This window comes from Phyllobates terribilis, unplaced genomic scaffold, assembly GCF_046119375.1.
Source record: "Phyllobates terribilis strain yellow unplaced genomic scaffold, ASM4611937v1 Scaffold_1__5_contigs__length_1240528914, whole genome shotgun sequence".
Lineage (NCBI taxonomy): Eukaryota > Metazoa > Chordata > Amphibia > Anura > Dendrobatidae > Phyllobates > Phyllobates terribilis.
In genome coordinates, this window is record NW_027362761.1 from 1093376980 (window position 1) to 1093391500 (window position 14521).

Genomic DNA, 14521 nt, shown 5'->3' on the forward strand with positions numbered 1-14521 from the left:
AAGTTTGGTAAAACAAATCACAATTTATTTTCTGTTGGATTCGTATGACAAAAATAACTCCATATGCCTCCTTAAAAGATAGTTTCATCAATGTCGGACTGTACATTGTCGGACACCAGAAACCAACTTCAGGGCCCCATTTTTCAGCTCCAGGCAAATGTGACATTGTCCTCAATCACAAATTTATATAACAATAAACTGGGTAGATTAAGTGAATAACAATGAATTGAGTAAATGAAATTATTGAGTGAATTGGGTGAATGAAATTATTATTCATTTACCCAATTGTTAAATGAATAAGATACTGCCTGTGTCTGTACATAGTGATTCAAGTATATAGTGCCAAATACTGCTCAGATAAGAGGGTGGTGGCCCACCGGAGAATTCTCCTGTTCTCCTGAGGGCCAGTCAAAGCCTGTTCGGCATATTGAGATACAGTAAAGGCACTAGACATTAGCAGCTTATTTTCCGGCTTTTGGGGACTTAAAAAAATAGATTGGTGTAATAAGAAAAAAGAGGACTGGTCCACTTAAGCTGTGAATTTTAGGCTATGTTCAATTTTTTTTTAAATTTGCAATAAAACAGCTGTCATTCTATATGTGAACCGCTAAGTTTTTCCCGCAATTTAGAAATAAAAATGCATCATTGATGCAACGTGTGAATGCAGCCTTAGTATGTCTGTCCATAATTCCTAATAGCTCATTGGTCCTATAATAGTGAAAAAAGGATTATATGCACCAGCGCCGAATATACAACTATAGCAGCTCCTGGTGATAATATACAAGCCCTGTGTATAGTCTTGTTAAAAAATAATAACACTGAAATGAAGACAGTACCCCGCGCTGGCTATAGGTGACTGAATATAGTAGTGACCGGAAGTATAGAGAACAGGACACCAAGAATCTCTGAATATATGATAGTCCGACTGTGTACCTAAGAAGAACTCTATGTATTAATGGTGACACTTACTGTGCCAGTGACTGTTCCTCCTTTGAAGTCAATGGATCAAAGAACTCTGATTGTCGAAATAATGGGTGGTTGGATTATGTACATCCAAGGTGTAGAAGCAAAATATAAAATCCCATGTGTAACCTGTGTGCCACGGTGGAAGTTGATTCCAAAGCGGTCCGACAATATCTGAATTTCCCATTGTCATTGTTTATGAATAGAGGGGTTGGGAAAGGTAGCTCATGGCCAAATGATCATTCGTTATACAGGTAATAAATGTTTATAGCCAACCTTCCGACTAGGTGAGTTACAAATTTTTGGAAAGGTGGTTGATTTTCAAGAAAGTGGCATAGCCCAAAAAATTGGCTAAAATAGGGAGCATCCTTAGATTCTTTCTGTTCTAAATATAATAAAAGGTATTAAAATAAGGCTTTAAAATCCATCATCCTATTATAGATATAATTTCATTTTTAGTTGTGAGGAGAATAGCTCTTATTACTGAAAGAACTGTAATCAGGACTCAGAAATTGGCGGTACGCTTCATAAAAATGCGATTTTATGCATAATTTCACTGTTGCTTGACATTTTCCCATGCTTGAAGTACCCACGCAGGTAACATTTTTATGCATTTTATTTGAATTATCCTTTTAAAATGATCTCCATTGAATAATATGCCGATATACAGAATTCATTTAGCATGATATTACCATGCATTTTATAGTGTGATCATGTTTTAATGGTGTTTTTTATTATTTATACTATATGGTATACACTTTTACACTTGAAGAACCTGTTTGGAAAATTGTCACTACAATGTTATAACCATATTATATATAAATACTAAACTTTTGTGCGTAAGTTTTAAGCAGATGTGGAAAAATATGCTGCAAAGTAAGAATGCTATAAAACATGTAAGCGTAAATAGATTATTTTTTATCAATTAGCAAGATGAAATGTGAATGAACAAAAGAGAAATCTAAATCAAAACAATATTTGGTGTGCATACAGTTTTGTAGGTACGCTTTCACAAAGTCAGGGATTTTCATAGGGATTTTATGCATAGTCAGGTATATGAGTAACCAACTATACCAAACAGATGAGAATGATCATCATTTTCATATGTATGTTGAAACACAGTTATTAACAGAAATCACCTGTGTATGAGGCTTAAACTAGTTGAGGAACAGTGAAATTGTGGAAGACAGTTTCAACAAGACACAAGGTAGTTATACTGCATAAACAAGGTCTCAGTAGACAATGATTTGAAGAAGCACCAAGAAATGGGCAACATTGAGGAACATAGACACAATGGCAGTCAAGGAAACTTAATGCAGCAGATGAAAGATATAGCATTCATACTTTCCTTTGGAATCGCAAGATGTCCAGCAGTGCCATCAGGTCAGAACTGGCAGTAAATAGGACCCACCTACACCTATCTATTATTTGGAGAAGTCAGACCAGCATTGGTCTTCATAGAAGAATTGCAGCCACAAAGCCATATCTTCGACATAGAAACAAGGCAATGCAGTTCAGCTATGCACAAAAACAGGAATAGGGATGGAGAAAAATGGTAGCAGGTGCTCTGGGCTGATGAGTTAAAATTTGAAATATTTAGTAGATTGTTGCCGAAGGGCTCAAGAGTGGTACAATAATGAGTTTCTCCAGGCAACAGTGATGAATGGTGGAAGTTTTTTGCAAGTTTGGAGCTGGAGTTCAGCCAATGGAATTGGGGATTTGGTCAGAATAAATGGTGTCATCAATGGTTTCCTCAATGCTGACAAATACGAGCAGATACGTATCCATTTAGGATGTCTATCTCCTGCACTATGTGTTTTTAATACTATATGCACCTTTCCTAATTAATGATTTAATAAAAGTTAAGTTTTAATTTAGGTCTTTAGTTTAGGGGGTACCTTTTGCTTTCGGCAATATGTAATTTAGTAACCAAATACCCCTACGCTGACTGTCAACCAGTGATTGTCTCCCAGCTTAAGAATATGTGCATACTGAGGTCTTTTTGTTGAGTTTTTGGAGCGGAAACTCTCCAAATCTTCCTCAAAAACTCAAAACTTTCCCCAAAAACTTTCTGTTCAGCTTCCACTCCAAAACTTAGCAAAAAGACAGTGTGCACACAACATCTCTGAAAAAATAAAATGCAAAAATGAAATTTCACTGCAAGGGTGAGATTTAAACCTTTTTTTTCTGTTATCTTATCAGTATGAATAGCAACATAGGTAAAATTAATCTGGATTTCTCAGGATCTATTTGGTGGTGTTAGCAGTTTGGTGTGGTCAAAAATATTCATAGATTTCCTTTAAAATCTCTAAACTAGAATATGTTTTTTGTTATATTTTCAATAATGAGATATCATTAAATTCATGAATGACAAGCTGTGTGTTTCTTTGTTTCTTCTAGTCGACTCAAGTGTGGAAACACAGCCAATGTTTATGGCAAGCCACAGTGCCACAGACATAGTGAACAGGAATGGTCCAGTTAGTCCTCCAAATACTTTGAACTTGAGATCCTCTCACAATGATCTTCTAAATGCAGATGCAAAACACACTGAAACTAAGAGTGACACACCTCCAAAATGCCGAAAAAAATATGCATTGACCAACATCCAGGCAGCCATGGGTTTGTCTGACCCAGCAGCACAACCCCTTTTATCAAACAGCTCTTCAAATATTAAACTAGTGAAGAATGGAGAGAACCAGTTGAGAAAAGCAGCCGAACAAGGACAAGACCCAAACAAGAATATTACTTTAGAAGATGGTGTCAACAGGATTTCGGAAAAGCTAGAAGGAAAAGATGAAGAAGATCTAGAAAGCACGGAAATTCTTCCTCTACTTCCCAGAAGGACCAAGAGCTTCCTTAATTATTACTCCGATCTTGATACTTCCAGAGACCTTGATCAGAGTCTAGCTAATGGTCACGTTGAGAAGGAAGAGGAAAACTCCATATGGATCACTGGCCAAGGTCCCGACCTTATTACTAACGGCGAAGTGCTGCTGTCAAAACAGGACAAGACTCCAAGTCCTGAGGATAGTCTTGTGCCAACAGTGTCTTCTAGTCCAGAGACTAAAAAAGACCATCCAAAGACTGGTGCAAAGACGGATTGCGCCTTGCATCGCATACAGAACCTAGTTCCTAGTGACGAAGATTCCAGTTGGACTACCTTGTCCCAAGATAGTGCTTCACCAGCATCTCCCGAAGAGACAGGTAAGTCAAAAATTGCATTTTCTATAAGCAACATGTATTCTGTATTTATGTATTTCCATAAACTAATTTAAGAGACTTGGAATTTTTATAGTTCAATTTAGTGTGAACGTAGTTTGTGAGTAAGAAAACCACAAGTAGTACAGTTCATATAGCAGATGTAGCAGTGTAATCTTGTCATGGTTACAATAGAGTATTTGGCCAATTCATGTAATCTACAGGCAGATATTTAAACCATATACCCTAGAAGCCGACCATGTGGCTGCTATGGGACAGAAGAGGACCTGACTAGTTTGGCTGCATCCCATATTTTAATGGGAATCTGTAAGGCCATACAAGCATGGGTGTAGGCAATAAATCCACGTATCATGGAAAGGAAATGGGGATTAAAAATCATCAAGTCCTTCTACACTGGTTGAGGCCCATGGAATACATTGGTGCCAACTACCACCAGAAGAGGCCCCAATATCAAGAATCAATATGGTGCTTTGTACACTGTGAGGCAGATAGCTTTGTGTCATGTATTTTTATCAGTATTAAAGGAGTCAAGTGATATTGATGACTGGTCCCAAGAATAGCTCATCAACATCAGGTCTGTGGGGGCCCAAGACTCAGCACTCCCACCGATCAGACGGATATAAACATTGAACGCATCAGGGCAGTGCGGCTCTGTTCAATGTGTAGCGTCCACTGCCGGGACATTACTGCAGACCAAATCCTATAATGCTTCCTGAACGATACCTATTTAATGAAATCGTAACTGTATTTAATAGGTTTGCATCCAATGTGCTTAGCAGGCAGATGTGAAGAAGAAACGGTTAAGTACAGTTAGAGGATTATCTAGGAATGCCCTGCGCTTACTGTACTAATAAAACCCACAATTTATGAGCTGGTACAGGCAAGACATTTCCTAGGAGCCTCATAGTAGCAAGGAGCCAGAATAAATCAGTGTTAAGCTTTTATCAAAACTTGAAGAATTTGGTATGATAGGAATTTTTCATTTAAACTAATGTTTTACCTCAGGCTCCGGAGCGATAGCAGGAAAATAGTCAAACAAGTGAGTACCTGTCCTCAGACAGAAGATGGTAACAAAGCCACTGATGTCCCCCTCCACGCTCCATTCTAGCACCTTCCTGGTATAAGCTGTACTTACATGTATACGTAGGGTATTAGAATCATCATTCACTTGACACACGGCTGTCATCTACTGTGCAATCCCCTCACCGTGGATTTATTGGGATTCACAGACTACAGAGGGATAGCAAATGGTGTGCTGCAAAACAAAATCATTTCTTTTAGAGGGATATTATCATGTACAAAAAACGCTATTTACCTGCAGATAGAGGGTCAATTTGCCAGTAAATTGCGTTAAAATTCTGCCCAGCCATCTTAGTGAAAGCATGGCTATCGGGAGGAAATTAAAGGGAACATATCAGGTCCACCATGCCCTCCAGCCCAGCAGCATTCAGCTATGTGTGATTAACCCCTTTACCCCCGAAGGTGGTTTACACGTTAATGACCAGGCCAATTTTTACAATTCTGACCAGTGTCACTTTATGAGGTAATTACTCTGGAATGTTTCATCGGATCCCACTGATTCTGAGATTGTTTTTTCATGACATACTGAGCTTCATGATAGCGGTAAAATTCCTTCGATATCACTTGCGTTTTTTTGTGAAAAAATCGAAAATTTTGCAAAAATGTAGAAAATTTCACAATTTTCAAACTTTGAATTTTCATGCCCTTAAATCAGAGAGATATGTCACACAAAATAATTAATAAATAACATTTCCCACATGTCTACTTTACATCAGCACAATCTTGGAATCAAAATTTTTTTTAGTTAGGAAGTTATAAGGGTTAAAAGTTGACCAGCGATTTCTCATTTTTCCAACAAAATTCACAAAACCATTTTTTTAGGGACCACATCACATTTGAAGTGACTTTGAGGGGTCTATATGACAGAAAATACCCAAAAGTGAAACCATTCTAAAAACTACACCCCTCAAGGTGCTCAAAACTAGTGTTGAGCGAATTTGTTTGGCATTTCAAATTCAGGTTCATGTTCGGGGTTCCGGCTTGTTCACGCCAAAAAAATCGGCTCTGCCCATGAACATCCCTGATTTGCCACACTGTCACGCAGATTTATCCCAAATTTGAAATGCCGAACAAATTCGCTCAACACTACTCAAAACCACATTCAAGAAGTGTATTAACCCTTCAGGTGATTCACAGGAATTTTTAGTATGTGGAAGAAAACAATAAACATTTTACTTTATTTCACAAAAATGTTACTTTAGACCCACATTTTTTTATTTTCACAAGTGTAACAGGAAAAAATGGACCCCAAAATTTGTTGTGCAATTTCTTCTGAGCACGTCAATACCCCATATGTGGAGGAAAACCACTGTTTGGGCGCACTGCATGGATCAGAAGGGAAGGAGCGTCATTTGACTTTTTGAATGTAAAATTTGCTTGAATAATTAGCGGACGCCATGTTGTGTTTGGGGAGCCCCTGATGTGCCTAAACAGTGGAAATCCCCCACAAGTGACCTCATTTTGGAAACTAGACTCCTTACGTAAGTTATCTAGATGTGTGGTGAGCACCTTGAAGCTCACAAAAGTTTATAACTTAGAGCCGTGAAAATGAAAAAATCACTTTTTTTCCACAAAAATTATCTTTTAGCCCCAATTTTTTTATATTTACAAGGATAACAGGAGAAATTAGGCCCCAACAGTTGTTGTGTAATTTCTCCTGAGCACACAGATACCCTACATGTAGTCGAAAACTACTTTTGATGCACAGTGCAAAGCTCAGAAGGGACGAAGCGCCATATTGGAGTTCATATTTTGCTGGGCTGGTTTGATGTTACCATGTCATATTGGCAGAGCCCCTAAGGTGCCAAACAGCAGAACCCCCCATAAGAGACCCCATTTTACAAACTACAACTCTCAATGAATTCATCTAGGGGTGTAGTGAGCATGTTGACACCACATGTGCCTCACAGAATTTCACACCATTGGGCGGTGAAGAAAGAATGATTATATTTTTACCACCAAAGTTTTGTTTTAGGCCCAGATTTTACATTTTCACACTGGGAAATGGATAAAAATGGCACCAAAATTTGTCACACATTTTTTGCTGAATGTAGAAATACCCCATATGTGGGTGTAAAGTACAGTTTAGCCACACGATGAGACTCGGGAGGGACAGAGCGCTATTTGCCTCCTGGAGATCAGATTTTCCTAGAATAGTATACAGACTCCATATACACAGCTCCTACGAGGGATCCATTAAGGCAGCAGAGTTAGGCCAATTTAAGACGTCAGTGTGTCCGGTATGAGTGGTGACAGTTTCCACATGTACCGGAGACAAATACACCTGCAGACCCATTCAAATTAAGGGCTTTGTTCATATGCCAGTGTGTTTCCACGGACCGTGTATCCGTGGGAAAAACATGTCCATTTTTTTCATTCTGCAGGGGCCGCAAAACGTCCCACACTGACAATGATGAGAGTAGTAGTCTGCTCTCGCTGTGTCCTGGTGTAAAAATAAGAATAAAGTAAAAAAATCCTTATACTCACCTGTCCGTAGATGTCACCCGCTGTAGTCCAGTCCAGCTGACCGCTCACACAGAGGAGCCGGGGAGAATGACTCGCTCCAGCAAGCGCCTCTAATTGGATTGCTGCCTCTTATTTTTAGATATATTGGAGGACTGGTTGTACCTGGGAACAAGTGTCCAGTGTCTAATGCAACCTCATATACTTAGAGCCTTATCTATGCACAATGTCTTGTCACTACACAGGAATCATTGTAATATATCACATGAATATTGAATAAAGTGACATCACAAGACCTACATAATAAGCTGGGATAATATATAAAAGTTTGGACACACCTTCTCATTTAAAGATTTTTCTGTATTTTCATGACTATGAAAGAGTGTGCAAAGCAGTCATCAAAGCAAAAGGTGGCTACTTTGAAGAGCCTAGAATATAAGACATATTTTCAGTTGTTTCACACTTTTTTGTTAAGTATATAATTCCACATGTGTTAATTCATAGTTTTGATGCCTTCAGTCTGAATGTACAATTTTCATAGTCATGAAAATACAGAAAAATCTTTAAATGAGAAGGTGTGTCCAAACTTTTGGTCTGTACTGTATATGATATAATAAAGATGATGATGCCTAATAGTATCACAGCTAATAGCATGAGCAGTAAACATACAGTAGCATTACTGTACAATCATAATGCACACAGTCACGTCACAGTACAGATGTAATGAGAACAGTGATGTTTCTTTACAGGGATGTGACATAATAAACACAGGTATTTCATTTGGATAGAGAACAATCTTTAGGCCTTAGAGCAGGTCACACACAGGAGATAATGGTTGGCTGAAAGAACAGCTTTCTCTCCCCACACCCCAACATGCACGGACACTCGGGTTGTCCAAGGGGGCTCCTGCCAGACACCTGTAGCAGTAGCTTATCTCCCCTGAAAACAAAAAGTCAGTTGTTGACATGCCAACTGCCTGATCGTTTTGATAATTTGATGGAAAAGAGTCGGAAGGCTGCCATACACGTCAGATGGTTGGCTGTTTCCCTGTAATCAGAGGGTTTGGCCAACATTCATCTATTCTGTACCGAGGCCTTCAGCTGCATTTACAGATCTGAGGCCTTTATCTGCATTGAAAGATGAATGAGAGTTTATAAAAACGCTCGTTTCATGATTCTCTTGCTGTGTAAATAGGCAGCAGATCACCCGATGACTGCGTAAAACTCTCGTTCATCAGGTGAAATTATCTTTTGCGCATAAACAGGACTCATGCTGTCGAGAACCATGGCAGCCTATGCACACTGATTTTTTTAGTACCATTCTTCTGAGTGCTGCCATTTTTTGGATTAGATACATCCGGAATTTTCAATGCAAGATACCGTAATACTGCACTCATTCGCTGCACTTTAGTTCAGTCACTTTGTGCACCTCTGAGCACCTTTCAGCTTTGTTTATTCAGCACCATTGTGTTTTACATGGCAATAATTTGTGATTTGGCATCCAGTTTTCTTTCTAAACACTCTGATGACTGCGCAGTAGATCATTTTCATCCATACTGCGCACCTGTGAGCGTGCATCAGCAATGGCTTCATTTAAATGCTGCTGTCACGGATTGACTCATTTTTGTGTCTAAATTTTTTCCTCCACGAAAAGCCATTAACTTTTTATTTTTGCATCAGCCTATGAGTACTTGCTTTTTGCGGGAGGCGTTATAGATCTAAATGGCACCATTCACTTTACAATATAATGTATTGGTAAGATGGCACCCACCTACACCTTACCTGTGATGGATATATATATTACATGTCATTAAAAAGGAGCTGTCATTTGCTTTAGAAAACTTGAGATAAACACCTTGTAAAAGTCCCTGAGTTCCCCTGATGTTCCTCTTTTCCTTTTTGCACTGCATCTACCCATTGCTGATATATTCTCATTGATTGCTTTTGGAGAGCAGCGTCTGGGAGGGATGAAAGAGCAAGTCACCAGAGAAAACTCCATGAAACATCCAGCTAGATTGCAAGCAGAGATTTCACATATTGCGCTTCAAAAGCAACAAATGTAGATATCTCCGCTATGGAGTGTTGCAGAGTAAAGCAGAAAATAGCGCCAGAGTCAGAGAAGCTCAGGGATTTTCACAATGTATATTATTTTGAGCAAGTGACATGTGTTCTTTAATATTCCATCAAGTATAATGGGATCCATCAAGTTTAGTTAGTGTATTTTCTTTCTTTGAAACTACAGTGCTGTGGAAATTAATTGGGACAAAGCATTTTTTAAGTAAAATCGTAAGTTGGTTACCAGTCAGTGATTCAAACCAGTTTTAACTTTTTTGAACAGGTGTGAGTGTACAACCGTGAGTAACAAAATGTGGTTTGACTGGTTTTAGTCAGAAAATAACAGCTAGCTGCCCCCTCAGCTTCAGTTGAGAGCTTGTTCTGTGAGGAGTGGTTTAGTGTACTTTTTCTCCATGCCACAATTCCAAGTGTGTGAAGAAATTCCTGGAAGAAAATAAAGTAAAAGTGCTGGACTGGCCTGGCAATTCACCAGACTTAAATCCTATAGACAATTTGCGGAGCATTGTGAAGAAACCTCTTGGCAAAATGGACTGTACAACCAAAGAACGCATGATAAACATTGCCATACAAATGTGGTTCCATGATGAAGAATTGAAGAATTTATGCAAAAACTTGGTAGAATCAATGCCAAAACGCATTGAAATTCTCATATGTGCTAAAGGAGGACATATTTCTTACTAAAATTAGTATGTAACAGTGCATTATAACATTTTATTATTAAATATTCAAAAATATGATTTTTTTGGCTTTGTCCCAATTAATTTGCACAGCACTGTAGAATTGTATTCATTCCTCACCATAATCTCATCATCACTCTATCTAGCATGGAGCTATCTTCCAGCCTTGAATTGTCCAAGCTATACCTTACCCTCAAACATCTGAAAGTAAACGCCCGCCTCTCTAAAAGTGACCTTCCATGTGATAAGTGACCTAGTAACAGTCCATCGATCCATTTCACTTCTTGGTTAGATGAAACCTTTCACATCAAAGCATAGTTTCATCTTCAGTGAACCTACACATATATAGCTTTGGGGAATATTGGTGCTGTAGCTTGAAGATACATATTAGGAATGTCTGTCTTTGTTCTGATCTGCAGCATTAAAGTTCTCCCTCGGTCACTGTGCCAGCCGGCTCTTGGCATTGCTCTTAATGATATATTATAACAAAGGGAGGGACTATGAGATGAGAGGAGCACTCTCGCTAATAGAGCACATCCACTAAATCAATTGAGTCCAGTGCTGCAATGCACCTTCAGCGAGACGAAGGTTAGAAGCTGTGAGAACAGTTTTCATATTTTATTTTAATTGCTGACCCATGAATTGAGTGTTCACATTTAATAACTTTCTGTATCTATTTGCATAAAGAATAATTAGCAAAGTATGTAAATGTAGCGTGCCACGATGCGAGCACCTTTAATTCTTAATGTATAAAGGAAGGGTCTGCAGTGGCGCTTCATGTCCATTAAGGTAGTATAGAATTATTAAATTCTGTGTCCATCTGGAAGCAGAGATGTTAATGGAGCACTGCGATTGATGATCACTTACTTACAGCTTTGAATTTATTCCCTCCAAAGCTGGCGTCCTAAACAGAATCGGTCATGAAATACATCACTGTCTCTGGGAAATCAATTGAGTAGTGATGGGTTTGCACACAAGACTATAATTTCTTTATTGCTCCGGTGGCCGCTGTCTGGCTGGTGAAGGCAGTCCTCCTTCTTGAGATCAACATGTGGTGTCTGCTGTGACTCCTTATTGTTGGAGAAGGTAACCGACTCCTCTTCATTTGCATCTTTCAAATCCTCCTCTCCAAAATCACCATATCCTTATAGATTCAGGAAACCGCTCATCACACATCCATGCTCCTAACTATTATAGTTTTGGGATCTACTGTTCTTCATGGATGGAAAGAATGAAGCTCATTGGAGCTACTTGTCCTGTAGCTAACAAAGGATGCTGATAGCAGGACAGCTAGGACACGTCCACAGAAAGGAATCCTTATGTAAGTACAATCGTTACTTGTTGCCCCTTATATTCTTAATTCCTATGTATAAAATGGGCATGTATTGTAGTGTGCATCAACGGCTTTGTGATTTTATGCGGCAAAAGATTGCTGACTGGCAGTCAGAGTATCGATCCATGATAAAGTTACTGTTAATGCTGCTCGGTGGAAATTGCCTTCTTGAAGAGATCCATTTATATTAGTAGACTTTTTTTTTACCTCTGTTTCAATTCTCAAGTCGTTATGTAATTATTATTATCTAGGCCTCTACAGTTGTGAAACACAAGAATATTGAGCCTTATTTAATGTTTAATGTTATTTAGTAATAATTGTCTTATGTAAAGAGTATTAGCATGGGTATATTACACTATTAAAAGTGCATTTGTGTTGGATAGGAGTTTTATGTAAGTCCTAAAGAGTATTTACTTTGCTAGCCCTGGTTACATGTGGTACATGCTTTGCTGTGTAACTATTGTGACATAGGGAAGGCATTTCAAGAACTTTTCATCATATAACTAAGAAAAAAACATCAATAAATGTCAACTATAATAATTTTTCGTTAGGGTCAATTTGCATTATATCAGTACTTCTGTTTAGAAAACATTTTCAGTAGTTGGCTTTTGGCATTGTCACACTTCAGAGCTGCAAAGCTTCCTAATTCTGTAGTGAAATGGGGGTAAGGATGTATCTATGCATAAAGCGGTTGTCCACTAATTTTACATTGATGGCCTATCCTTAGGATAGGACATCAATGTCTGATCGGCTGGGGTCCGACACCCAGCACCCCCGCTGATCAGCTGTTATCGGTGGCAGTGGCCACCGGCCTGAAGTGCCTACTTGCGGAGCTTGGCCATCTACTTGTAGTGGCTGCCACGGGGTACTACACCTTAGCCTTATATTCATATCAATAGGAGGTGGATGTGTAGTATTAAGCCCTGGCCACTACAAGTAGACGGCCAGCTCTGCAAGTAAGTACTGCCGGTAACAGCTGATCGGTGTGGTGCCGGGTGTCGGACCCGGCCGATTAGACATTGATGACCTATCCTAAGAATCTGCCATCAATGTAAAAGTAGTGGACAACCTTTTTATAGGGGTTGTCCACTACTTTAACATTGTTTTTTCTGGTCTTAGTATAGATTATCAACCATAAGATTATAACTCACCAGGTAGATGTCTCCACCACTGCCTGTAAAGTTACAGAAATCCAGAAAGCCTGTTGGCCAGAGCAGGCAAGTATGCTTCAAGAAAACAAAAAAAAACAAACAACTGGTATCTTCGTTAACAATTCTTGAATAATTTTTTGATAATCCATTTAAAAAATCATCATAGCAGGACAGCGATACGTGTTGACACTTTTCGACTTAGCTGTCTTAATCGAAATGATTAAGAGACTGCTAAGTCAAAACGCGTTTACATGTATCGCTGTCCTGCTATGATGATTTTTTAAATAGATTATCAATAAAATCATCTAAGCATTTTTAACTGAGATATCAGTTTTTTTTTACTTTCTTGAAGTATAGGTCATCAATGTCTGATCGGTGGGAGTGCGACATTCGGCACCCATGCCGATCAGCTGCTCAGGTGCCGTGGAGGCCGGAACTGCTCGGTTACGGAGCTGCTCCTTTTACTGCTAGTTGCCGAGGCTTGGCATTGCACATATGCCTCCTATTCAAATCAATAGGGGGCGGATGTGCAGTAACTGGCCGTGGCCATTATCAATAGGCAGAGAAGTTCCGGATGGCACCTAAAATTGCTGATTGGCAGGTGTGCCGGGTGTCGCATCCATCGATTAACATTGATGACCTATCCTTAGGATAGTTCATCAATGTCTAAAGTAGTGAACAACCTCTTTAAGGTAGGGTTGCACCTTGCCATTGTTGGACACTTCACAGTAAGGTTTTTTATTATTTGATAAAAGGGGTTACCTGAGCAAAATAAAAATTTGCAAGGGCAGGATATGTAAGAAAATAAGAAACCTATTTATATTCCCGGCATCTACCTGGATCTAGGGCCGGCCGTTCCGTGGTCTGTCCAAAGACAGGAAGCAGTCATGTCACCATTCAACCAGGTGCTGGACCACGGCCGCCTGTGATTGGCTGGTGGAACAGAGACATCACTGCTTGTTGTCTCTACCCAGACCACAGGGCGGCCTGTTCTGGATCCACGTGGGTGCCGGTTTTGAGTATGACGGAGTTTGTTATTTTTGACTTATCAAAAAATGATATGTAGAATGGACTCGAGTAATTTAAATAAGACAGGAGAAAGCCTGTACTTCATGTTCCTGCTGGTACTAGTGTAATGATGTCAAGCAGCCCTTAGAAGGAACTTTTTCTTGTTTTCTATAGGCCACCCCTTTCTAGGTATGGGCATAATTATATGATAGTTTTGTGTTGGCATGGAGGCGTTGCCTAAGAAATGTTCATGAGTCTGGTCAGTCAACTTGACAACTCCTATTGGAGCTGTCATTCCAGCAATATTGGTTGTCACCCTACTTGTGAGCAGAACTCAATTATATTATTTTTTTTGTTACTTTAATATAAAATTATTTTCAGGGTTAAAGTAATGACACATATAGGCGCATACTTTGAAAATTGGTTTTGTCTTAGTTTTTATTGCACAGATATGATGTGAAGAACATGTTGGCTTTAGGTACAGAGATTTTGCTGCACTATTTGTGTAGCTTTATGTAGATGCTGAGTAGCTTAATTTTTAAATCTGTACAT

The 14521-nt window shown here is 39.1% G+C and overlaps 1 protein-coding gene across 6 annotated transcripts in view; it reads left to right on the top strand.

The window, feature by feature from the left end:
* APBB2 (amyloid beta precursor protein binding family B member 2) overlaps window positions 1-14521 on the top strand; it is a 422077-nt gene that overhangs the window by 145687 nt on the left and 261869 nt on the right. For all 6 annotated transcript variants that reach the window (XM_073645694.1, XM_073645669.1, XM_073645685.1 and 3 more), the window contains one exon: window positions 3364-4167. In XM_073645694.1, the coding sequence (XP_073501795.1) occupies window positions 3364-4167 (804 nt within the window). The remainder of the gene's footprint in view (window positions 1-3363; window positions 4168-14521) is intronic.